Here is a 26,028-nt window from a genome sequence, read left to right as displayed (position 1 = left end):
TTCTTTTATGAACTGGCGCGTTGTCCTGCTGAAAAACGGGTCCTTCATTGTTGCTGCTTTCCCAAAATGACAATAATTTGTCTTCCAAGACTTGAACGTACTCCATTGAATTCATCCGACAACTAGGAAATGTCAAATAAAGCTTTCCGTGGCTATAAAATGCTCCCAAGACCATTATGGAACCGCCACCGAAATATCGTTTTAAGAAATATCGTGATTCCGTCCGTAGATCCCTTCGATATGTTTTCTTAGTTGATTTTTTCGGACGAGAATAAATTCAATTTTGATGCCCCAGATGGTTTTAGTTGTTATTGGAGAGATCTACGGACGGAATCACGATATTTCTTAAAACGATATTTCGGTGGCGGTTCCATAATGGATTGGGAGCATTTTATAGCCACGGAAAGCTTTAAGTTATACGCGTTGCAAAGTGAAAATCTATGAAACCACGGTTTTCTCTACATTTACCGTTATAAAACTAATTTTCGAAGTGACCCAAAAAAACCAAAGGTATATTCGTGGTCCAGGGACTCCAACTAAACGGAATTGGTACATTAGAACCCCTGAAATTTTTTTTGTTTTGTTTTGTATCACAGTGTTATACATACAGATTTCTCTTGTTCAGTGACTTATGCTAAAAATTGATGGAGAATATTTTTGTCCCTTATACTATCCTTCTAAAACGACATCTTATGGGAACAGTCGGTAAAAACTAGTAAAAAGTACGATATTAACCCTAAAATGAGTTTTTGTTTTTTAAGATTTTTGACGTTTAGGCTGATTTTTGAGTTTTAGTCTATTCTGAGACTTATAGTAAAACTTTATGGCGAACATTTGTGTAGAATATTCTGAGTTTTCAATCACTGAATGAGTTTTCAATCACTCCTGCAAAAGGGGACCGAAAAGACCCCTTTAATGAGTCGGTTGAGGATTAAAGTTGCAGACCAAAATATTCCTCTATATTTTATCAGTAATATTGCCGAAGACACTATATACCTAAAATGCAAGGATTTCAAGAAATCATAATTCGAAATTGATCAAAATTCTTGAAAAGGGGGAATATTGCCCCGCCTTTTTTGGTTACCTCCCGATGTAAACTTTCAAAACGCCGATGCACGTGTCTTCTTTTTTTAGCCCCTCTTTCATAATCTATTAGAATTTCGCGGTAATTATTTTTTGTGTTGCACAGTGTTATTTTTGTTGAATAATATGTGTTTTTGATCGTTTTATTGTGAACCATAACTTAATGGGTCCATTTTATTTGTCAACTAACATACCAATTGAATTAAAGGTGCGTCTATAGTTATGATACGCAGTGTACAATTCATACTCCCAAGATGGCATTCAAATAGAGACAGCACCAGTTATTTGATGATTGAATAATTTTGAATAAGAAATGGAATAGTGATAACAAACTTGAAATGTCGGGAAAACGATTAGAGATTAGAGATTTTTTTAAGTTATTAAGATTGTAATTAAAAATTAAAAAAAAAATCAATGGGAAAAACAATTGTTGGTGGAGACATGTGGTATACTTTTGAAGTTTCTTTTGTAGGTTATGTTTTTTATTGAATACAACTCTAGATATCGGGACGTATCCGCGAGACTATATATGTGTGGAAGATAATAGCGAGTATTTTTATACTTAAAAATTGTAATATTATTTAGACTGGGTAATAATAAAAAAATAACCACAAAAGTTGTAAATTGGATTTTAGCAAATTTTAATAAAACATTTATTGGCATCTAAAATTTCCTGCCACTTCTGGTAAACTTGGACACAAGAGAATTAGGACATATTTTGCCTTCAAATTGCAGATATGTTTTCATCCGTACTATAAACTTCCGACCGAAATTTGAATGGTCCAGTTGGATCCAGTGATCTGTTGCTTCAAAACCCTACCATTGGACACACATAAAACTACAACATACTTAAAGTATATAAGATATATTGGTTACAAGATCTGAAGTACTGGAAATTGTCAGTACATTTACATGCATTGGTAAAACCCATGAATCCATTTGCGAGGATGTGGGCTTTGTCAGGAAGCGAGTCACCATATTTATTATTATATGGCGATGAGATCATTTCATGAGTATATTAGGAACCCAAATGACAAATTAATAACACTGTGATACAAAACAAAAAAAATCAGGGGTTTAAATGTACAAATTCTGTTTAGTTGCAGTCCCTTTGGTTTTTCTGGGTCACTTCGAAAATTAGTTTTATAACGGTAAATGTAGAGAAAAACGTGGTTTCATAGATTTTCACTTTTTCTTCTTTATATTATTCTTTGTAGAGTAGAATTTTTCCTTTCAAACAAGATATATACTTTGTAAATTTAATAAACTTTCGAAAATGAGAAAAATTAAAAAAATCGGTTAAAAATGGACGGCTTATATGACCCATAGTTCCTTTAGAGAATATGCATAAAATCAATACAAAAATGTATATAAATCATCCATTTTTTAGCCGATTTTTTTTTTTATTTTTCTCATTTTCGAAAGCTGTTTTAAGATTCTTCCCCGTAATATATTAAAACTTATATGGCTTGATATCATAATTTCATCGTACAGTCCGAAGAAAAATGAATTTTGTGTTTTTATGTGTATTTTTTCACATTTCAACCACTGTAACTCAGCCAATTCTCAACCGATTTACAAAGTATATATCTTGCTTGAAAGAAAGTTTGAAAAAATTCTACTCATCGAAAAAAATAGAATAATATAAATCCGTTATAAAGTAAATAAGTTATTCGCGTTTCAAATTGAAAATCTATGAGACAACGTTTTTCTCTACATTAACCGTTATAAAATTAATTTTCAATGTGACCAGGGACTCCAATTAAACAGAATTTGTACATTAGAACCCCTGAAAAATTTTCGTGTCGCACAGTGTCATAGGTCTAGTTTTTGATATAGGTTTATAATTTTTTATATGAATTTTTGAGTCATTGGATAGTACAATAACAAGAGGTGGGCTTACTTGACAAAATTAACAAAAACTGTAGTATAGTATAATGTCTTATTATGTCATATTTATATATAAACATATTCAACAGGTTTTTTTTTTGGTTTTTTTTTACAATTTTATTAAGTAAGAAAAATATCGCGTAAAATTAATGGAATGCCAATTTTGTTTACAATATGGGGTTGCAAATATAATTTGGGGGAGTGATACAAAATTTACGTAATAGGTTATAACAAACAAATTTAAATTGATCTTCATTTTAGACAGACTTTTACTTTTACTAAATTGTCTGAACTTGTCCGATTTTTTGACACCAGAAATATATTAATGAAAGTCTTATGAAATTGCTATCCACATAGATATAATGAAGAAAACGCTTTGTATCTTCGTTTGCGTCACTTGCAGATTATTTTTGTGATGACATCTTGTCAATGAAGTCGATTGATAAATATTTTTGCAAAACATTTTCCATGCCTCAGATCCGACATAACAAAGACCATATACAAAAGAATAGGTCCAACATTCTTAATTGCCGTAACATAACTACCTAATTTGACACATTTTTTCTATATTTTGAAAGAAGCATTTGAAACCACGAAGAAGTAAGGATATATCATCCATTTCCTGGCGGGGATACTGCTCTGGTGATCAAAAGATAACAATAATCCACTTGAAAAAATACAATAAAAAATTGTTCACTTCAATTTGGTCCCAATTCAGAAGCGGTTTACGACAAGTTCGCTACACGGAACATACAAATTGTCTATTTTTAACAGTAAAAAAACACATTGCTTATCATATTCTGCAAATTAATTTTACAAATATCTTTCCCTATATTTTGGCCTTAATGAACTTTGTATGTTCAATGATTGTTGCATAAATTTTAGTACTAACATAGACTCACTTTAAACAAACTAACCTGCTACACAGACACAATTGAATTTATACTTACTCAAAAAAGTGGTTTCTTTACATAATATTCATTGACTATTCCTTTTTTCATAACAACACAAAGTCTTCTGAAAAAGAAAAATAAAAAAAATATATATCATTGTGGTTACAAACGTTAAACGAATTCCAAAGGCATTGGATTTGCAACAAGAACAAACTCTTTTTTTAGAACAAATATATCCCGAATCGAATGAAGACCATCCGTCAGAAGCACAAACAATATATTCAATTAAATCTTCAATTGTTGTTGGTCCATCCAACAATTGCCTTTTAACGTAAATATGTACCGAAGAGCTAGCGAACAAATGTTAGTCTGCCGGAATGGGGGCATGACTCAATTTATGCCAATTCAAATGCAAGACAATTGAAATGAAATAAAACGAACGAGCCGGCGAACGAACGACATTATCAAACGAATTGTACAACAAATTGTATAAATAAAGTAAAACCGAGCAATTTAACAAACGATATGCTAATAAAGCAGCAAAGAGACATAACAAATGCAGCACGAAGCGAACGAACGAAAATGCATGGCATGCGATTTCGCCATTTGGATATCCTGCAGACGAGAGGCGACCAAAACAAACACAGCGCCTGGAAACATATGAGAAGATTATGCCAACCAACAGCCATGTTCCAGTTACAAAAATAAAAAATATGCTAATTGGAAACGGCACAGTGAGATTGTAAGCTAGAATTCTATAACGTTTAGATTGTTTGATTTTTTGAAAAGAAGGGCAACGGAGAAATCGTCTGTCGTCTATGTCTACACGATGTACATACACCTACAACTATCCCTATAGGAAAAAAGCTAGACACCAAGTCTGCAAAAAGTGATGTCAAATGAGTTTCTATGAACTAAACATATGTATGTTTTTAATGTCTAATTTTATCCAAAAGAAGTGCATTATATTAATCTTATGGCTAACGATTCATGGAAATATTGTTTTTGGACCCAAAGTTTTTGATAATATCCATTTTAGACCGTTTATCTGGCACAATATCACTCTTTCTCTCTTTCTCTCTCTCTCTCTCTCTCTCTCATCTTGACCTTACGACCGGACTTTTTCTGGAACGTCTCTGCAAGAAATTATATAAACTTGTAAGAGAAACTAATTTATAAAGTCATGCTTCTGGAATATCCTTATACCAAATCTATATAATGTCCGAAGATGAATCTAATTGGTGCTATCCTTTTTGCAACCCACAAAGAATTACAATTTGTAAACCTTATAATGCATCCTGCACAGAAATCAAAACAGTGAAAATTGGAGAGAATGGAGTATTAGCTTTGTTCTAAATTTTGATCGTTGTAATTGTATTACTACACCTAACTAATGTCCCTAGATAAGGTCAATAACTCCCTAACAGCAAAATTGGTATACACCGACACCTAGACTACTATTCAGTCCTTATCATACAACTGTCAGTATATATGTATACTACATATGAATTTAGGATATAAATCTGACGACGACAGAGACGACTTCGAGACGTAGACTCTAAGTTCAGACAATGTAAATTCTGTTACTTCGGCATTATTACTTTTCAATTAAAATAAACACTGAGGCGTCAGCAGGAACGTTGTAATGATGCCAAAGTTAATTTTTGTTCTTTCACAAACCCGGGAAGTTTTTGCGGATTGTTTTTCCCAAATATTATTTGTCCCTAGGTAGTTGCTGCATTCCGAAAATAAAATAATGTCAGCTATTAAACGGCAGGATATATGTTCTACCCTTGACTAAAGGACACCGCCAATGTTGGGGATGATCGAACTTTACACCTCCAACAATGGTTATTGGTTTCTGAATATCGTAAAAATGTTTGTATCAATCACCAATCAATTTATCAAACTAGATATCATTCAAATTACAAATTTTGGCCAATAATCGTACATTATTAAAAAATAATTACTGGATTCCAGTTTTTCGACCATAATTTGATAAGTTCTTCATATCGAAGACCTATTTCAATTGCGCCATATATATGTAATCCGAGTCCGAGTGTTAACCCCCGTTTGTTAGACAAACCCAAAACAATACAAAACCGACATGAATTAGTAGCAACATTCAACACCAACGATTTGCATAGATTAAACGGTAATCGCTGCAAATCGACATCGCTTATTTGGTGTTGAAATATTGACGACTTTTATTGCCGCCACTTCTTTTGACACATTTTTCTTGTTTTTGGTTTTTATCTATTATTTTCATTGTTATTAACGGCATTTGGTCGGTGGCTGCTTACACTGGCCAAAAGCAAAAAATGCGCTTTGACCGCAGAGCAACATTTGCATGGCTGAGCAGTTAAAATTGATTTGAATTTGCATTTTCGGTTTCTGTTCTGCCTTTTTCCCCGGCCATAAAACACGAACACAAAAAGCTTTGCATATTTGAGTTTTTTGTTCCCTGTGTTTAATGCAAATTGAAAATATGCATTGACCAATCTTGTCCGCGTTAACAAAAACAAAAAAAAAACCGAAATTCAAATCGAGAAAAACCAATAAAAAGTTCGATTGAGAGGCGAAACGTTAAACCAATAGTACGAAAAATAAAAATTAAAAATAACAATTTTGCAAGATTTTCCACATAAAAAATTCTATCACACCCATACATACATACATTGTATGATGGATGGGAATCCAAAAAAATAATAAAACAAACTCTGCACCCAGAACATATGACATTTACACACAATTTTATGCCAATTGATCAGAAACACTGTGGGAGTAGCATCACACAATATTAAAATTCCAATATGGCATTCGTTTATCATTTCCGACTAAGGATATTTTTGTAAAATATATATAAATACAAATCAAAACAAACAATTGATTTAAGTCTAGGCGTATTTTATTGTATTAAATTAAAACTGTAACTACATGTATGCAGATAAAATATTTTCTATAAATTGACAAATATTTAATTGTTGATGGTTTCCCAGAATAAAGAAATATGCAACAAATTACACATCCCAAGAAACAACAGATAAACTATATTTCTACAGTGAACATTGCCATGATTCCAGCATTCCAGAAAGTCGAATAACTGGATAATTTCTAACCAACACGATGAGATTACTTGCCTACAAATTATATGATAGTTGAGTTGAATATTCTAAGCGTGAGAAAAAGAGGAAAACGGGCCAATTGAACATCTTCTTTGCGGATGCCTCATGTATTTTTGGCAGATATGAAGGACTCGCTCGTAATATAAACATGAAGGTTAAGTATATTTCTCGTCGTATTTTGATGAAATTTGAGGTTAACTCTTGGCTAGTTTCAATAATATTGGAAATTAAATGAAATCTTTATCTAAAACATAACGAATTTGGATCAAATATGAAGATAGTCATTGTATACTACATTCGGTTCCTTGTCTAAAGTCGATACGCCTGTCTTAATAGCAACGTGTCCGTTGTAAATTACGCCGTTTCGGCGTAACTTTAAATCTATGGTATCGCACAAGTTTTGGTAATTTGTTAAATTTTTGCGATATTTATAATTTTATTTCGTGATGTGGGAACAATATATAACCTATTTTATAGTGTAGGTTATATATTCATAGGATAATTTGAGCTGTTTGATGAACGGAATGTGAACATTTATAGCATACACACATTAGCAAGGTAGGGTATCAGAAGGAATGTACCAATTATTCCCATATTCGGCTTTGTAAAGATAATAGGTTGTGAAAAGCTCGGTTCAAATAAGACATTCCATTCGCCTGTTTTGCATTCGTCAATTTTGATACAAATCTTGGTTTCCAAGAAAATGTTACAAAACATATTGTGTTGTATATTTTATCATGTTTAGGAGCACATAGCCACAAACAAAATCAACACCACTTTACAATATTTTTGAAACAAATCAAGCCTAAATCATTAAATATTTCAGTAAAAGAAAATTTGACTTAAACCACTTTCAAATATTAAGTTTATAACCAGTGAGCAGAGCAGTATAGTCGGACGGGGCCAAACATATGATATACTACACAACTTCCACGAAAATCTAACTTTCTAACTTTCCTTGGCCATACCTGGATCCTCATGGAAAATTTCAAAGCGATCACGCTATATGTTCGCCCTCTAGTGTGGTAATGGGTTACTAAATAATATATGAATATGTAAGCACGTGTAAATATTTAAGTGTAACTCCCGCAACCGAGTACATACGACACTATAATTGGTATCAATTTAAACGTCAACCAGTCCTTTTGGATATGCTATCAACTATATACGCTATAGAATATAAATTTTGTCAGTCCATTTGACCCGCTAAATATTGACCTATCTTTATCAAAACAGGCATGCTTATTCTTCGGCCCTATTCTCTTTTCCATGGAAAAAATCGCAATGAGTGGGTCATAATTGCGGCCTCTTGAGCGACCAGAAAATCAGACAAAATTAAAGTTTTTGGTCCATTTTATATCCAACATAGTGGAGGTATCAGAAAGAGTGGACCTATGGGACCCATTGGTCTAACTTCATCTATGCTTGGTAAACTATGTTTGGAAGAGATATTACGAGGTGCAAAGTTTTTATGAAATCGGTTACTGCCTTGGAGATATATCGTACGCACCTGTTGGCTAGAAAGACGAACGGACATTTTTAAATCGACTACAGATTGTATGAAACGGATTTGTTCATGAAGTCTAAAACCAAAATTCCGATCAGGCACATTTTTGCGTATCAAACTGTATATACCCTCATGAGCCATTAGGCTGAGGGTATACATATTAGGTTGGGAAATAAGAAATTTTGTTTTAGCAAAATAGTCAGGCTGAATCCCAGTTTGTTGTTTTTATAAAAGACAACTATTTATTAGCGGGGAATTGTTCTCCGAGGGGTAAGGCAGGGAAGACTGTAGTTTCGGATCTCTCCACTGATTCTAATCAGTTCCCTTAGTTTTTTGTTGGGATATTCTCCCCAGAAGCTATTTATTGCTTCTTTACAAGAAAACGTTAATACCCAAATGTCTTTTGTAACAAATCGAAGTACATACGTTACTAGTGATACGACCTCAATGATAAGTTCGTTGGTGCCTGACTTCTTGGTTAACAAGGCATTTGCAGAAAAATTGCAATACATTTCCCACTGCTCTGTGTCGTCACTTTGCGACGAATGCACATAACGTTGTTGTTGGTATTGCTAGTTAAAGCAACAAACCAAACAGTTTGAACGTGCCTGCGTCTACAACTTCAGTAGTGTTGGCGGGTTATTTGGGATACCATTTGTATTTTGTTTTTCTCCGATTTTATTGACATTTTCGACGATCGGCCTACATTCCGTTTAGAAATTAACATCAAAAATTTCTAAACGGAATCTACGAAACCAAAATGAATCATAATTGGCTGTTGCAGTGTCGGAACCATAAACACCATCCACAATTTTAGCCGATTGGCTTGAATTTTCGCCTTTGTCAAAGAAAAACTGTAAAATGTATCGAATTTTCTCATTGTTCACTTCCATTTTAACACCCTGTAACTCACAACTAAATGCACCAAACAAAAAAGCAAAAATTTTTATTTACTGCGAGATGTCACCCTTCCAACGAGCATAAATCTAAAATTGTTTGATCGATACTTTTCAAATTCATTAATGGAAATTTCTATTGTGTCAATCCAGTGATTTGAGTGGGTTTCCGACGTTTCTGACGTATGTATTATACGTCGGAAATGTATGTCATTCACGTCATTGTTTCTGACGGACCATCTTTACTCGCATGTATGTCGATTGAGTCTTGAGTTTTATTTCAATCGGTTCAGACTGAATATAGTCTTCATATATATTTTCGGTCGATTCTATCCAAATGGTGTAAAAATATAATTGTAATTATCGTGTAAAAATCAACATTATTTATTATTTTTTTTTTTAAGTTCACGTTATCATAACTATACCCTGAAGATCATTTATAGAATATCATTCATATAATATTTTATACAGTATAAACTTGATAATCCGGACCTCGACAATCCGGATTATTCGGTAATCCGGACTGCATTTCACAACCCATTGCGTATCCTATAATCCGGATTGATTGACCTATTTGACTCAAAAATCCGGATTGTAAAGATACGTTTCTTTTTATTTTAATAAAAAAATCGTTGCAAATTTAATTGAAAATGGCACCTATTATATTCAAAGTTCATATTTTTGAAATGAATAATTTTCGTTTTTAATAAAAAAATAAAAATTATTAAATTATCACCAAATTAATATAAATTTAAACCAATTAATAAAACTCGATAATCCGGAAATCTCGGTAATCCGGATTGGGGTCTGCAATCAATTATCCGGATTAGCGAGTTTTTACTGTATAAAAATATTTAAAATATTTAAAAAAAAATATTTAACTGATGTAACTAAAAATATATATTTCAGATATTCTCCGTTAACACCACCGACTAGAAACTGGTTTCCTGTAAAAGGTGTTTCCATTGCTGCTGGTTCCTCCCATTGCAATCAATTCATTTGTGAGGTGGAATTGGAAAAACTAAGTCCACAGTCCTCTGGATCATATCGTTGTGAAGTTTCTGGTGATTCGCCTGAATTTAAATTAATAGGCGAATCGTCCAATATGACTGTTGGTGGTAAGTTTCAAAGAGTTGTAGATAAAATATAATTATTTTATTATTTCAAATATAATATTTCGCTTCATTGATGCTTCACCGACATTCAGCACATCTCAAATTTCTCAATGACATAATCTTAATAATTTGAAAAGTGACATACGAGTAATTATTATTATTCTACCTGCATTGGATACACTATTATATGGATATCATATTTCGTGAATGTACGGTTATAAGTAGCATTTAGAAATTAATATAAAAATAGTTTTAATAAGCATTTGATCATTTTAAAACTTAACTATATCTACAAAAAATATCTTGGGTAAACATATTCAAAGTGTTGCTAAGTTTCACATAAAGTAAATTTGTTTTTCCGTTTGGAACACCTCTTAATAATCGTCGGAGATCCCATAAAGATTATATTCATGATCAGAATAAATTTTTATGTCGATTTAAGCATGTCAGTCTGTTGAAATCACAATCGCAGTATTTAAGATAGAGCTTTAAAATTTGGCACATATATTGTTAATACTTCTAGCAGGGACGTACACAGAGGTTGTTGACCCTATTTGCATTTTCTCGAATCAACCAAATTCTTCATTGTATACCATCGTCAATGTCTAAAGAGGGAAATTTTTATCTTCTCCACCAAGAAGGAGAAATCACTGCGATATAAATTTTGTTGATATTGACATTGATTTTTCACAACATACTGAATTGGGTCCAGGTTGATGTATGCAAAGTTTTGTTGAAATCGGTTCAGATTTAGTTATAGCCAGTGTTGCCAAAACTTTGTTGATAAAAAATGCTAGATTTTGTTTAAAAAAGTGCTAAAAAAATTAAAAAGTGCCAAATAAAAGTGCTAAAAATTGTATAAGAGAAATTAGAAGAATTGACTTTAAGGGAACATCCCCACCCCCATTCCCGATTTTAAATTTTCAAGGTTTTCAATGGGCCGGATATATGTTTGAAGATTTAAAGAAAAAGAAAAATGGTTTACAATTTTTTTGTTATTGTTTTGATGTTGTTGTCGTATGAACTAGGATTATTGGCTTTGCTCAAAAATCAACAAATTGACGGACCTTTAAAAAAATATTTTTTAAAAATCGCCTATTTTTTACCACAAACCACGTTAAGGAAGATCTTGACCGATTGAATGTATCCTAGTTCATACGATAGCTATACACTCACAGAGAAACGTCCGAAAATTTGGAATCGATCGAATTATTAGTTTTTGAGTTATCGTGCCCGCCATTCGCAAAAACGCTGTTTGGTGAAAAATGCGTTTAAAGTTTGAAAAGCCTTGCCGTCACTTAATGCTAGCACAATAAATCGGCTATATCTTCAAGAGTTGTTGAGATTTTCACTTGAAATTTCATTCTTGTAGATTCGAATTAAATCAAAATACAAAATAATTTTTTTTAACCGAGGGGTACCCCTAAATATGATATGTTGCTTTCTTAAAAATGTCCATACCAAAAATTATCAATGTGGATCTATGTTTCGAGGTAGTCCCTAGAGAAAGGCATTTTGGAGTCGTCGAGCAAGTTTTTCATCAAATTGACTATAATTTGAAACTTTTAATTTTTTGTGGAGTTTCGGGGAATGTCATATATACAGAAATTGTCAAGGCACATGTACTCATATTGAAGTACTGCTCTACCATCTTTATGTGGAAGGTTTTAGACGCATTATCTGTATTCTCGAAGGGTAGGATATATTTATGCGGGCAATTTTCTACATATGTCTATGTTTGGACATACCCCCGTTTTAAGATTCTATTCTATTTGTGTTCTTTAAGGACTTGAACCTTTTCCCGACGAAGTGTAGGCCCATCTTTTCACATAACCCCATTATAATGTGGGGCGCGACCCATTTTCGGTACTCTGAAATGGCTACAATTTGGTATTCGGGATTCCCGATGAATAAAGAACTCATTTCTCCTTTCCGATTTAGGTCCAGGATTTTACTTCGCTCTTAATTTGGTTTTTCATTTTACCTAATAAACAACCTACTAGCAGGCGATGCTATAGTAAGCGTATGAAGTACCCGACCATTTTTGAGAAAATTTTAATACACTCCACATGGTGCAGGGTACAAACTGTTCTGACCGTTCGAACTTTAATACATATTTACAAATGTACTGGCACTTTTTTTTACATTGAACATTAAAATTATAGCGTGAAACATAGGGACATTTTAATGTGTCAATGTGAAATCGAATTAATACCCAAAATTGTAACTAATTCCAAATAAATAAATAAAAATGCTAAAAAAGTGCTAAATCTAGCACTATAAGTGCTAAATTGGCAACACTGGTTATATGAATGTTTAGTCCGGTTTTATATGAATGATTCACGAAACTTCCAATATTTGTCCGATTGTGATAAAATTTTGCACAGAGTAATGAATTAGGTCTAGGCTGATGTATGCCAAGTTTTGTTGAAATCGGTTCAGATTTAGATAGTGTCGACCGATTGTATGTGAATGATGCTCCAAACTCCCAACATTTGTCCGATTGAAACATAATTTTGAACAGAGTACTGAATTAGGTCCAGACTAATGTATGCGAAGTTTTGGCTATAGATATAGCTCCATATACAGTTTCGTCCGATTTTAGGTGAATGGTGCACTTAACTCACAATTTGTGTCCGATTGTGTCGAAATTTGGCATATCGTATGGAATTAAGACAAGGATAAAGTGTGTTAAGTTTGATTGAAATCGGATCAGATATAGATATAGCTCCTATATATAGTTCGTCCAATTTTAGGTAAATGGTGCAACAAACTCCCACGGTTTGTCCGATTGAGGTATGCGAAGTTTTTATTTTTTGTCCGATTGAGACGAAATTTGGCATAACATATGGAATAAAGACTAGAAGAGAATGTGTTTTGCGTAGCGAACTGAATTATGTTCACTACGATGTCTGTAAAGTTTTGTTGAAATAGTTTGTGTACCGGTTCAGATTTTGATGTACCTCCCATATATAGTTTCGTCCGATTTTATGTAAAAGATGAACCAAACTCCCAAAGTTTGTCCGATTGAGACTAAATTTTGCGCAGGGTGCTGAGTTAAGTCCCGCTAGACGTATGTTGAAATCGGTTCAGATTTAGATATAGCTTCCAAATATATTTTCGTACGCATTTATTTAAATGGTGCAACAAAACCCCAATATTTTTTCGATTGAGACATTAAGTCCAGTTTGATTACATGCAAATTGTGCACCGAGGACCTTATGTTTGTTCGCGTTACATGAGATATAGCAGAGAGTATTGGATTCAAATTTGTTGAAATCGGTTCATGTTTAGATATAGCTTCAATATATATTCCCATCCGATTTCAACTAAAGGGTGTACTAAATAACTAAAGTTTTTCCGATTGTGACGAATTTCTGCACAACGTATCAAATTGGAGCGATAATAAAGCGTATTGGACTTTGTAAAAAATATTCACATGTAAATATGACCCCTATATATTTTCGTCTAAATGGTGTATACCACGGTTGCTCACTCACGTCCTGATTTACATATAGCTCCCATTCTAATTTTGCTCGATTTCATACAAATGGTACACCAAAGAATACAAGTCTGCCCGATAGGCATACAATTTTTTATAGATATCAGAATGGCATGTGTATGGTTTTTTATTGGTTCAAATATCTATGTAGATCACACATTTAATTTCGCCCGTTTCCATTTCAATGGTCCTCCACAGATGCTATGTCTATTCTATCTACAGAATATCGTACATATTAGCAAATCTTGTATGTACCCAAAATGGTGAAAGGTATCATATAGTCGGCCACGTCCGACCTTTTACCTTTCCTGAGTTTTTTTATTATATGGAATATCAACTAGTAATAAATATTTTTCGACACAAGTAAAATAATTTTAAGATTAGAAGTTTCTGCAAAAAATCTACCAAAAAAAGACCGTTATCGCTGACAAAATTGTATATAATTTAAAAAATTTGCATATGTCTAATTTGACCTTCTGTGTTGTGCTCAATTTTTTGATTTTGCCAAATAAACTATACTACTATTTTATTTCAGCATTAATCGCATATTGAATACATGTTAATAACACTACAATATTAAATATATCTGAATGCCACGTATTTTGTATACTTCACCATTTGTGGCTGTGTTGCATCGATAACAGTTATGTCACACACACACACAGATGCAGACATGCATACAAACAATGACACTTTCTAATTTATCGTTAAATATGTATTCCATGAATCAAAAGTCCTCAGGGTAAAAAATATTTATGTGCACATCTCTGTGCATATCTGCCATTGAACTGTCAGAAAAGGTTAAATGTGAACCTTTTATTTTGAATGCACTTAATTTAGTTTAAAGGCCATACTGACAAACACACAGACTTCAATTGCAGTACGAGACAGCCTAAATACAAACGTTCGATTGTATAATCCTTAGGCCTTAGGGTACTCTGGCGTCGCACAAATAATCAACAATGAATTCCCCATTTATCGGGATTAATTAATGTGTAGCTTATATCCGGTGATGTTTGCTCGTAGATTCGTTACAAAATTAAACGCGGTGAGACTTTGTGTATAAAGTGTGAAATTAATTTAGTTGTAATTACACATTTGCATAGAAACGGTTCTCACATTAGAATGCAAATGAATGAAAAGAAATTACATTTCCAAATAAAACTACAGATTGTTTGGTAATTCCAAATAAGGAGGCCATAATACTCGCATGCGTATTTACATTGTCAACACTTAATTGGAAATTTAGACTTTATTTGTAAATCGGATAAGTAGCAGGAAATGATTGATTTTCTATCAAATGTAAGATTGGTAAATGGGAGTGGGTATGTGTATGTAAGGAATGTTGTTGTACCTATAGATTAATGGTTAGAACCAATGCAACGGAGTCAAAGCAGGAGTCTATGAGTCAGAGTCGCTACATTTAATGGTATCTAAGTGGGAATGATAAACTCGACAACGGAACAATAATTTTAAAATGAAATACACCCTTTATAAAATTTAATACTCTATTCGCTTCATATGATATAGCTGTGTAAAAATATTACGATGTGCTCAGTTCGGATACTCGAATAGGTTTCAAGATTTATATACCCTCATTAGACCTTAGGCTGAGGGGTATAATGAATAGTGAATGTGAAATATTTTAACATATTATAAAACTTGTCTGGACAAAAACAAATAAAATAAAATTTAAACATTTTATTTGAGAATGGTTCAATCTAACTCTGAACGGGTGGTACTGTTATATCTTAAAAAGTAGGCTGACACCGATTATTTTTGAAACTGAGGTTTGCAAGGTTATAACTCGCGAAATATGAACATATTGCATATAATATAAATTAATTTCTATAAAATGAAGTGTTCTTGTCAAAATCTTAAAATATTGGTAATAAATAATAAGTTGGGTGGAAGCTGTGATGGTGGTAATGTAAGAAAATGGGTGAAAATGTGTAGAAGCCAACGGGTTCTTTTGTGTTCCTTCCTGATTTGTGGCTAAACTACATAACGCACGCACATGTGGTCAGTGACTAAGTTTCAGAATACCCCATGGACAATATGGTTCTAATGTATGATTTCTCGATATAATCACTCCATCCACCCAAAAATGATGCTGACATTTTTAAGCCGGATTTTCGGTGTTTTTATGAATTTTTCTTATAATCAGGACGCGCAACCAGATAATGGACCAAACAGATTACAGAATTTTAGAACTCGTGATTTTGCTTCGTTTAGTGTATATCTCATGAATGTGCTCACCGTAGCTTCTTTGCAATTGGATTCCAAAGACGAATATTTGGTGCGTAAATTTTTATAAAGAACCTATTTTTTGAGTCTAAATTTAAGAAGGTCCACTAAAATGCCGTTGAGCCACGCGTGATTTTAGTTTTTTTTACGTGTTAGCCATGTGCAATTCTGCCCAATAAAACGCGGATATAGGTAGCTTGAATGTAGGAAGAACTGCAAAAACTTATTTTGACAAATTCGCGTATATAATCGCGATTTTCTTCGAATTGTTTTTACATGCATTCATGTTTTATATCGTGTACGCGAATCTGTGTAAAAATAGATCAAAAATACATCGCTACGCGAATAATAATCCTATTTTATCCAAAATTGATTGTGGTGGCACATCCGCGGTTCTTAACCAATTCTTTTAAAATAGATGTACTTTTATGTAGATTCATTGGAGATTACTGAAATCTGATGCGCATAAAAATCTTCTGCACGTTGCGTCATTTTTAACCTCGAAAAATTCATATTTTTTTGAAAGAGATTAATTCGGTTTATACGAAAACCGCGTGCGCAAAAATGTTTCAATGTTGATCATTTTTATGTATTGTAAGTGCAATATATTTAGTCATTTTTAACGTCGAAACTTTTATAAGATGAATCTACCGATATTAAATAATCATTTAAAAGAATTTGCAGACAAAAGCGTCGTATATTTTAGAAGATTAAGACAAAGCCATATTTCCTTAACCATATTAAAAAATCGAAAATTCAAATAAACGTTTTGTCTTAAATAAAAAATAATTTTATTTTCAGATATCTTTATCCCTCTATTTGTTTTATGCGCCTATTATACCGTACTTCAATGTGATTTGACAAGTATGCAAAGAAAACAAATGTGTTTAACAATTTGTGAAGAAATTTGCGAATTACAGAAATTCATTTAATTTATATTTGAAGTACAAGTTTTAAAATCGCTATAACTTTTGTGCGCAGCATCCGAATTTGTGAACGCAAACAGATTTCGAATCAGCATATATTTCTAAACCTTTGCACCAAAAATCAGAAATAAGCTTGCAAAAAATTTTTTCCATGTTTTTTAATAGAATTTTAAAAGAATTTTGTAATTTCCCATATGTATGTTACAAAGTCCTATAAATAGAATGACTAATGATCTGTTCCAGTACTTTTTTAATAGTAATGCTAGTAAAAGGGAAACATTTAAAAATTGCTCTCAGAGTACAAAATAATTTGAAAAGTTCGGGAACGCAAATCTAGTAAATATGCCAAAATTAGATGGCAATACTTCAAAATCAACATAACAGCCAATCAGAAGTAGGCTTTCCTGTTTTCCTGTTTTGTGGGTTCAGGAACGGTTTTCGAGTAAAAAGTTGCAAAACTTGTCAAATTAGTAGATTCTTTTTGGTTCTGGAACGGAACTTAAATTAGTATGTCCATCACTTTATTAAAGATATGTATTACAAATGCTGTCTAAACATTCAACAACTCATTCATTGTTAGGAAAGCATTAGCATTGTAACATGTTGCTACCACCAGTCATTGCAATGACTGCCTAATAGAATTATGTTAATTTATTCAAATACTCGAATATTGAACAATTGTATTGGCGTTTAAATAAATTACAATAAAACTGTTTATATTAAATAGAAAATTGTGCTCTTACACCTATTATTGTATCAGTTTCATTAAAATCATCTCTCTGTCATCTACACCGGACGACGATACCTTTGTTTCTTTTATCATCGTTTAGGACAACATTTGAATGCCATTGAAGCAAGTCGATAATAAAACAAAGAGAAATTAAGAAATTATCATCAAATTTCATTATGGGAGGAATCAGAATGACAAAATGTCTGCACATGCATGTAAATATAAATTTTAGGGTGTGGTGAGTAGTGATATTAAAAGGAAAAAAATACTCAGTATGTCCATTCGATAGCTTCAAATCATAGTCGGTGGGACAAATATTTCCTTGACGAAAAAAAACTCCTCAAATGAGTTTTATTTTTTACCGAAAAATAGCGTTTAATAAGAATCCCTACAAGAGTTTTATTCTTGACGGAAAAAATAAAAATCCTAAAATGAGTTTTTTTAACGGAAAAAATAACAATCATTTTAAACAGTTAAAAGTTAAACAGTTAAAAATAAGTAAATTACCTAATTATTTAAACCCCAAATAATAAATAATTTTAAATTAATAAATACGGAATATTTTCTTCAATACATTCTATGATATTGTCGACGAAGTAAAACGAATACATAAAGCTACACAAACAAAGCTAAACTCCCCGGATACCGGATAACAAACATTCGTGAAGTTGTACCTTTGACTAGTTAGAGCGATAACGCTGACATTGACACCAAACTGAATAGATGAAACAAGCCGCATCGTTTCAAACCCAAAAGGGAGTTGATAATATTCCGTGAAAATATCATTTGACGCACAGAGTTCATTTTGCACGTGACACATTTAGAGGCAACATGCCTTCTTTTTTGTCCCACTTCTAAATGACACAACGACTAATAAACATTGTCGCTGCGGTTGTACACAAAGAATTCGACGACGAAATACGAAGAAGAAGAACATCCTTAAGATAACATTATAAATTGATTTGAACGGTAAGCACGGCTCTGTTAAATTTGTGAAGTTTCCGGTATGCCACGTTCGAGTTCCTTTTGTTATTTCAATTCTTCCTCTGGGAATGCTGGAAAGGGAATCATTTGTTTCGTGTTTGATTGTGACGTTATGGGCTTCCACTGAATGTGACAAAGAATTGATGATGATATTAACAAAATTAAAAGAACATGAAATATTTGCATAACTATACAGTGGGCAACGAAGTAGCACATCTGAGGAGTTTCACAGGGTGGTGAAATTCATGATATAAACGAACTCTAGAATTCGGTTATACTGGGATTTCCATACCTCTTTGTCGATATTTTGTTAAAAACACAATTCAGAAATGCATTGTTTTTATACATAATTTCGATTTTTATACCCTTAACCATAAGAATGAGTGTATATTAAAATTGTCACTCTGTTCGCAAATTTTCACCGAATTGGCTGTAATACTTTGGGATCTCATTATACAACACATATCCGTACCAAAAAATATTATTATTAATCCAAGTATTATTAACGCAAAACAATGCAAAATGTTATTTTTGAATCCCGAATAATCCCCATGTCGATTGATCCACAGCTTGTGTACCTGAAATTTTAAAAACAAAGAAGGAGAGAAGAATCATTGTACACCAATGCAAACCGTCCATTCATACATAGTCCGGACGATCCCTATCGAAATTATTTATTAGGTTTCAATATTGCTTCTATAAATAAATTTTCATCCGATTTCATGAAATAGTATATTCGATTAAGACGAGGCAACAATCCTAGGAAGCAGCTAGACCTTCCAAATATCGTTCGGATGTTTTACAGTGTATAAAATTCGGGGAGAATGATTAAAACTGAAAACAATGACCCAATATAGTCGCGCACAAGTAAAGTGGGTTAAAAAATTAACATATTGCTGGTCAAGGAATTTTTACAGATTTCACTGCCATTCTTCTTATCATTGGAGATAATAAAGGAGGCGACATACACACATACACCTGCTTACAAAGCCTTCCAATTCTTTATTACAAAACATTGTTTCCTTGATCGTTTTGTTGTTTTTGTTCTTGAGATTTTCATCCCCTTCCACTGGAATTACTTCTGTTTTTCAAAGATCTCTGAATTCATTGAACGCTCTCTGCCGTGGGAGTCGTAAAATGTTAATTATTTTGTTTTTGTTTTTCATGGTTGTTTTTGTCATTGCGGATGACGTTATTGTGTTGATGTTGTTGTTGTCAATTTTTGTACAAGCCTGTACAATGTAAATACATTAAAGTCATGCTGGTAAACATATAACATACATTCTATATACAGCACAAGGACATGGTATTGAGTCTCTCCATGGACGTTAAGATTCGGCGTATTTCATATAGTTTGATAGATTGGGAGCACTCTGATTTTTGCATTTACATTAGAGGAACTTCGGGTACTGTACACTAACATTTTCTTTCTTTAATATTGTCGGCATAACAACGGTAAAAAATAAAAACAAATTGTTTCCAGGTCTAACATTGCATATATTTGGGTATAAAAATAAATATCTTGGCAGGTAATGTGGGCCAGCAAGTGAATAAGCAGGTTATGGATTGCCAATGATAATTTTCAGTTTATATAATATTTCCAGGGGAGTAGATCTTGCGCGCAGCTCATTCAATTTGAAAGACCATTTTGTCTTCCACTTGATCTTTCCATCTAATTCGTGCCTTTCCCTTTCTGTGTAGGCGAGTCGACGTAGGCGAGTAACATATGCCAAACCTTCGGATTGGTGTTTTACTCGTTGGTAAAATTTCCGGACTTCATTCTGACTCCTGTACATCTCGAGTTGCTCCCACTCACGTTTTTCTTCTTCTTCCTTTTTTCTGAAAATACGTTTCTTCTCTCTCCTTTTCACCCGATAAATCTCTATCGCATTACGTGTTGCTAATGTCTGCAGGGTTGTCCAATACGCTGCGTTTTTCATATCAGTAGCATTTCGAAACTTCTGATCATACCAAGGGTTTCTTGATGGTGGTCTTTAGCATATATTTTATATATTTTATTTGTTCTCTTAAAAGTAAATTCCTAGCAATCCTAGTTGCCGTTTAAGTTGACTTTTTGGTTTCTCCACTGACGGATAGATCCACTCACCTTAATTCCTCGGATTTGTCTTGTTAGGTTGCAACTGGTTCATTTAAAAACGCCAATTAAGACTTATTCGAACAAGGGCCATGTCCTCCCACTCTCTCTCTCTCTCTCGACCTTATCTACTGTGGATGTTTTCGGTAGCATTCAGCTCTCTTCCCCGTTTTTAGTAAATATGTTTTAGTGGTGAAACCATAGACTGTTAACGGCGATTATTTACTTATGCAGTATCAGAGTGATGATCAACCTATAGACCAGAAGATCCATTAACATGGCGATGCTGAAACTTGTCTCTGTGTGTAAATAGAAGTGTTCTGATGTAGTACCATTCAACAGCAATGATAAACAGAAACAAGAGCCACAACAAAAACACCAACAACAACAATGCTATAAAGAGCAAGCGACTATATCAGTACAATTCTCAAGTTGTTGTCAGTTCTTAGTCTTGACAGTAAAATACACACACTCTGGGAATAAACAACAACATTGGCGGCAATGCCGTACATATGTACTATTATGCCCCCGTCCTCTTTGGCCCCTACACTTTTTACACTTGTCATTTAATTTTCCTTGGCTTTTTGTTCTTGTTGCTGCTGCTGTTGTTGTTGTTGCTTTTAATTCAGCAGCACTTTGCTTGGAAAACATGGCACTGAAGTGCTTAATAAAAGCCTGTTAAAATATTTAAATTTTCTCCAACGTCAACGCTGGTGTAATGAAGTTTTTAATAAAATGAATATTTGAGCATGTCCCTTTGTAGAAGATGACAAAACGCAAGAGGAATTATAAACGAAAAAGTTTTCAATGTTTACAGTCGTTTCCTTATTTCGATTTCATTCGCTTCGATTGGTTCCTGTTTCCACAAAAGTTTTCGGAGGCAGAATGACAATAAATAGAATCTCAATAGAATTTGGAAATTCGATGCTAGTTTAGGACATGGAATTGACCGTTACAAATTCTGTATATATTAAAAGTTGAAATGTATTTTGTTGGACATCGAAATAGTTGGAAAATGTAAAATATTACACAATTTTAAACGAAATTTTATTTTATTGTTGTAAATAATTAAAAACACGACGATAATTCCTTACCATATATAAAGTAACTTCGGGTAATGTGGACTATGCGTCTAATGTGGTGCATATTTCCGTATCTAAGAAATGCTTGAAATATTTCAATGCCTTATTACCCACACATACAAGTCCACATTACCCGCCAAGTAATTTTTATTCGCAGTTTAGAGTTTTTTGAAATATAATGCAATACCATTTTTATAGACAGATATATATAATGTTGGACCTGGAATTGTTTACCGTTGTTACGCCCACAATATCAAAAAAAGAAAATGGTGGTCCACATTACCCGAAGTTACTCTAGTAATAAAACAAAAAAAATCCATTTCATAAAATATATTTCACATATATTATTTATAGCTTCCATATATAATTTCGTCTGTTTTCATTTAAGGGACCCCCCCCCCCCCCCCCCCCCCCCCCCCCTCCCGACTTTAATTTTTCAAGATTTTCAATGAGCTGGTAAATCAATACCAATGCTATTTAAGGTTTGTAACTTTGCACATATATAATTGAAGCTTTAAAAGAGAAGAAAAATAATTTACAAAAAAATTTTGTTATTGTTTTGTTGTTGTTTTTTGTAATTAAAGAAAGGTCCTTATTTTTGATGGCGGGCATGATAACTCCGCACTGGAACATCGGAATCCGGAAATTCCAACGGTGTTAGAAAGAGTACATGTCTGGCTCTCGTATGAACTAGGATTATTGACTTCGCTCTTAAATTAACAAAATGGTGGACCTTTGAAAAAATATTTTTGGAAAATCGCCGATTTTTGACCAAAAACCAGGTTAAAAAATAAGGAAGATCTTCACCGATTGGCTTTATCCTAGTTCATACGATAGCTATACACTCACAGAGAAACGTGTAAAAATTTGAAATCGATTGGGTTATTAGTTTTTGAGTTATCGTGCCCGCCATTCGCAAAAGAGAGAAACGCGTTTAAAGTTTGAGAAGCCCTTCAGCCGTCACATGATGCTGACACAATAAATCGGCTATATCTTCAAGAGTTCTTGAGATTTTCACTTGAAACTTTGTAGGGACATTAATTAACTAGTGTAGATTCGAATTATATCAACAAAATTTTTGACCCCGAGAATGGGGTCAAGAAGTCAAATTTATAGGGTTGAAATGATTTAAGGGCTATTCGTAAACCAAATGGACAATCATTAAATCCTATTGCAAGGCACAACATGGGGTATGTAAAATAAGGTTCTGGCGTTATTTCTCATTGCAAGGGGTTGGAAAAAAATTAATTAATAGAATTATGGACCGTTTCATGTAGACATGGTTCCGTGGAGGGAGAATGGATATTCCAGCGAGATTGCGATCCAAAACATACGATAAAATCTGTTAAGGAGTGGTTTCTTCAACCATTCGATTAAAGTTCTCCCTTGGCCTGCCGGATTCCCTGATCTTAACCCAATCCAGAACTTGTTTAAGAGGGAAAAATACAGCTTTAGTTAAAGCCAGAAAAAAACGTTTTTTTTTTCTTATTGTTTCGTGTTGTGTTATTCAATGAGAACCCAAAACACCAAATTACAGCCAAAAACGTGAACCGATACATCCCATTTGCAATAACAAACATACTAGCAATGTTTTTGCAAAATCTTAGAGCCCTATCTTAAACATTGTGACCTCTATCGTGATTTCAACAAACAGACATACGCACTTGGATATAGAATTTTATTCTGTGGGGTCTCCAGTGAATATTTCGAGTTGTTGCAAACGGTATGATTAATTTAATATACACTACACCTTATGGGTATACAAATAAAACAAGCAACAAAGTGTCAGTCGGTGTTGCCGACAGATATATACAACCAGCCTATGCGGAAGTCTTCGAAATTACTTACTTATTTACATAGCTGGCTTGTTACAGAACGGTTGTTCCATAAGCCGAGCTTAAAAAAGATTTCCAAGCGCGTCGGTCTTCTGCGCAAATCCATCAATTTGGAAGACCACGTTCCAAGATGTTGTTTTCTACTTGGTCTTTCCATCTAATTCGTGGCCTTCCCCTTCTACGGGAACCATCAGTAGGCTCGTTTTTGAGCTGGGGCATTCTCATTCATCCGCACAACATGGCCTAGCCACCGTAGTCGCTGCAGCTCAATACGACATAGTCAATGTCCGCCATCACAATCCTTCTCCGAATTTCAAAACTGATGTCATTCGTTTTATTTATGGCGGTACATAAAGCGGTGGTATATAAAGTCTTTAACTACCTCGAAGCTGTAGTTCTCAAGTTCCACAGTTGGTCCGAGTCTACTGGACGTCTTCCGCGTTGATACCATCAGCTTTGTCTTCTCGCCGTTTACTGCCAGACCCACTTTGGCTGTTACCGCTTGCAATGTTCGATGTCATCGGCGTGGGCGAGTAACATGTGTTGTTTGGTGTACAGAGTGCCATTTCTGTTCACCTTTGCGTCTCGTATGACCTTTTCTAGCAGGATGTTAAAAAGATCACACGACGAACTGCCACCTTGTCTGAATCCTCGTTCGGTATTGAATCCCACAGGTCCTTTCCTACTTTAACTGCTGTCCTTGTGCCACTTAAAGTTATTCTGCATAGCCGTATTAATTTTGCAGGAATGCCGAACGCAGACATGGCCTTAAACACCTCTGAACGGATAGGGCTGTCGAATGCGGCTTTATAGTCGACAAGTAGGTGGTATGTGTCGATGTGTTTTTCGTGGGTCTTTTCCAGGATTTGGCGCAGAGTGAAAATCTGGTCAATGGTGGATTTGCCAAGTCTGAAGCCGCATTGGTATGGTCCGATGATGTCATTGACCATTGGCATCAATCGTTCACACAGCACACTGGACAGCCCTTTATATGCGATGGGAAGGAGGCTTATTCCTCTATAGTTGGCACATATCGTCCTGTCTCATTTTTTGTGAACCTCAGTATATTGTGTCTCCAATCATTGGGCATGCATTCATCTAGACAAATTGTACTAATCAGCTGGTGCATGCTCCTGACCAGCATCTGGCCAGCAATCTTGAATAGTTCGGCTAGTAACCCATCGGCTCCTGCTGCTTTGTTGTTCTTCAGCCGATTAATTGCTTTTATGACCTCATCTTGGCTAGGTGGTATACACTCTATACCATCATCTCTTATTGGTTCTGGGGTATCTTCTTCAACGCCACTGTTTGATACCAGAAGCTTTTCAAAATGCTCCTTCCAGAATCTCAACACGCTGTCTGTATCTGTCACCAGGTTTCCTTTTTCATCTCTACAGGAGGATGTGCCTGCACCAAAGCCTTCGGTTTGGTGTATTACTCGTTGGTAAAATTTCCGGACTTCATTCTGACTCCTGTACATCTCGATTTGCTCACGCTCACGTTTTTCTTGTTCTTTCTTCTTTTTTTCCTTTTCTCCTGATAATTCTCCATCACGTTACGTGTTGCTATTGTTTGCAGGGTTGCCCTATATCCTGCGTTTTTCACATCAGTAGCATTACGACACTCCTGATCGTACCATGGGTTTCTTGGTGGTGGTTTTTGGTACCCAAGTGTTGCTTTTGCTGCAGATTGTAGGGAGTGGTCAATTCTTTGCCATTGTGCTTCTATACTATTATCGGGGCAAGAAGTGCTTTCTTCAAGCAGATGGGTAAGTTGAGCGGAGTAGGCCTCGGCTACATGTTGTGTTTGCAGCTTTTCGACGTCGAGTTTCCGTGTTGTATTAGATCGCACTTTTGCTGCAACATTAAAACGGGTGCGTACCTTGGCTGCCACAAGGTAATGAATGGTCCGAATCGATATTCGCTCCTCGGATCGATCGGACTTCTAAAACACTGGATGAATGCCTTCCGTCTATCACAACATGATCAATTTGATTTCTCGTTGCTTGATCAGGAGAGATCCAGGTGGCCTTGTGTATATAACTACCATGTTTTTTGCTGCCGCGAAGTCAATCAACCTCATGCCATTGTCGGATGTTTCTTCATGAAGGCTGAATTT

General features: G+C 34.2%; 1 protein-coding gene across 1 annotated transcript in view; it reads left to right on the top strand.

Annotated features, from left to right (window-relative positions):
* Window positions 1-26,028, top strand: part of LOC133321753 (uncharacterized) — a 42,288-nt gene that overhangs the window by 3,886 nt on the left and 12,374 nt on the right. The window contains exon 3 of the mRNA XM_061530831.1: window positions 10,304-10,512. Within this exon, the coding sequence (XP_061386815.1) occupies window positions 10,304-10,512 (209 nt within the window). The remainder of the gene's footprint in view (window positions 1-10,303; window positions 10,513-26,028) is intronic.

Source organism: Musca vetustissima, unplaced genomic scaffold (genome assembly GCF_032173495.1).
Source record: "Musca vetustissima isolate MV318-11 ecotype Yass unplaced genomic scaffold, APGP_CSIRO_Mvet_v1 utg34848, whole genome shotgun sequence".
Lineage (NCBI taxonomy): Eukaryota > Metazoa > Arthropoda > Insecta > Diptera > Muscidae > Musca > Musca vetustissima.
The sequence above is the reverse complement of the archived record's forward strand: the minus strand, read 5'-3'. Positions and strand labels throughout refer to the sequence as shown.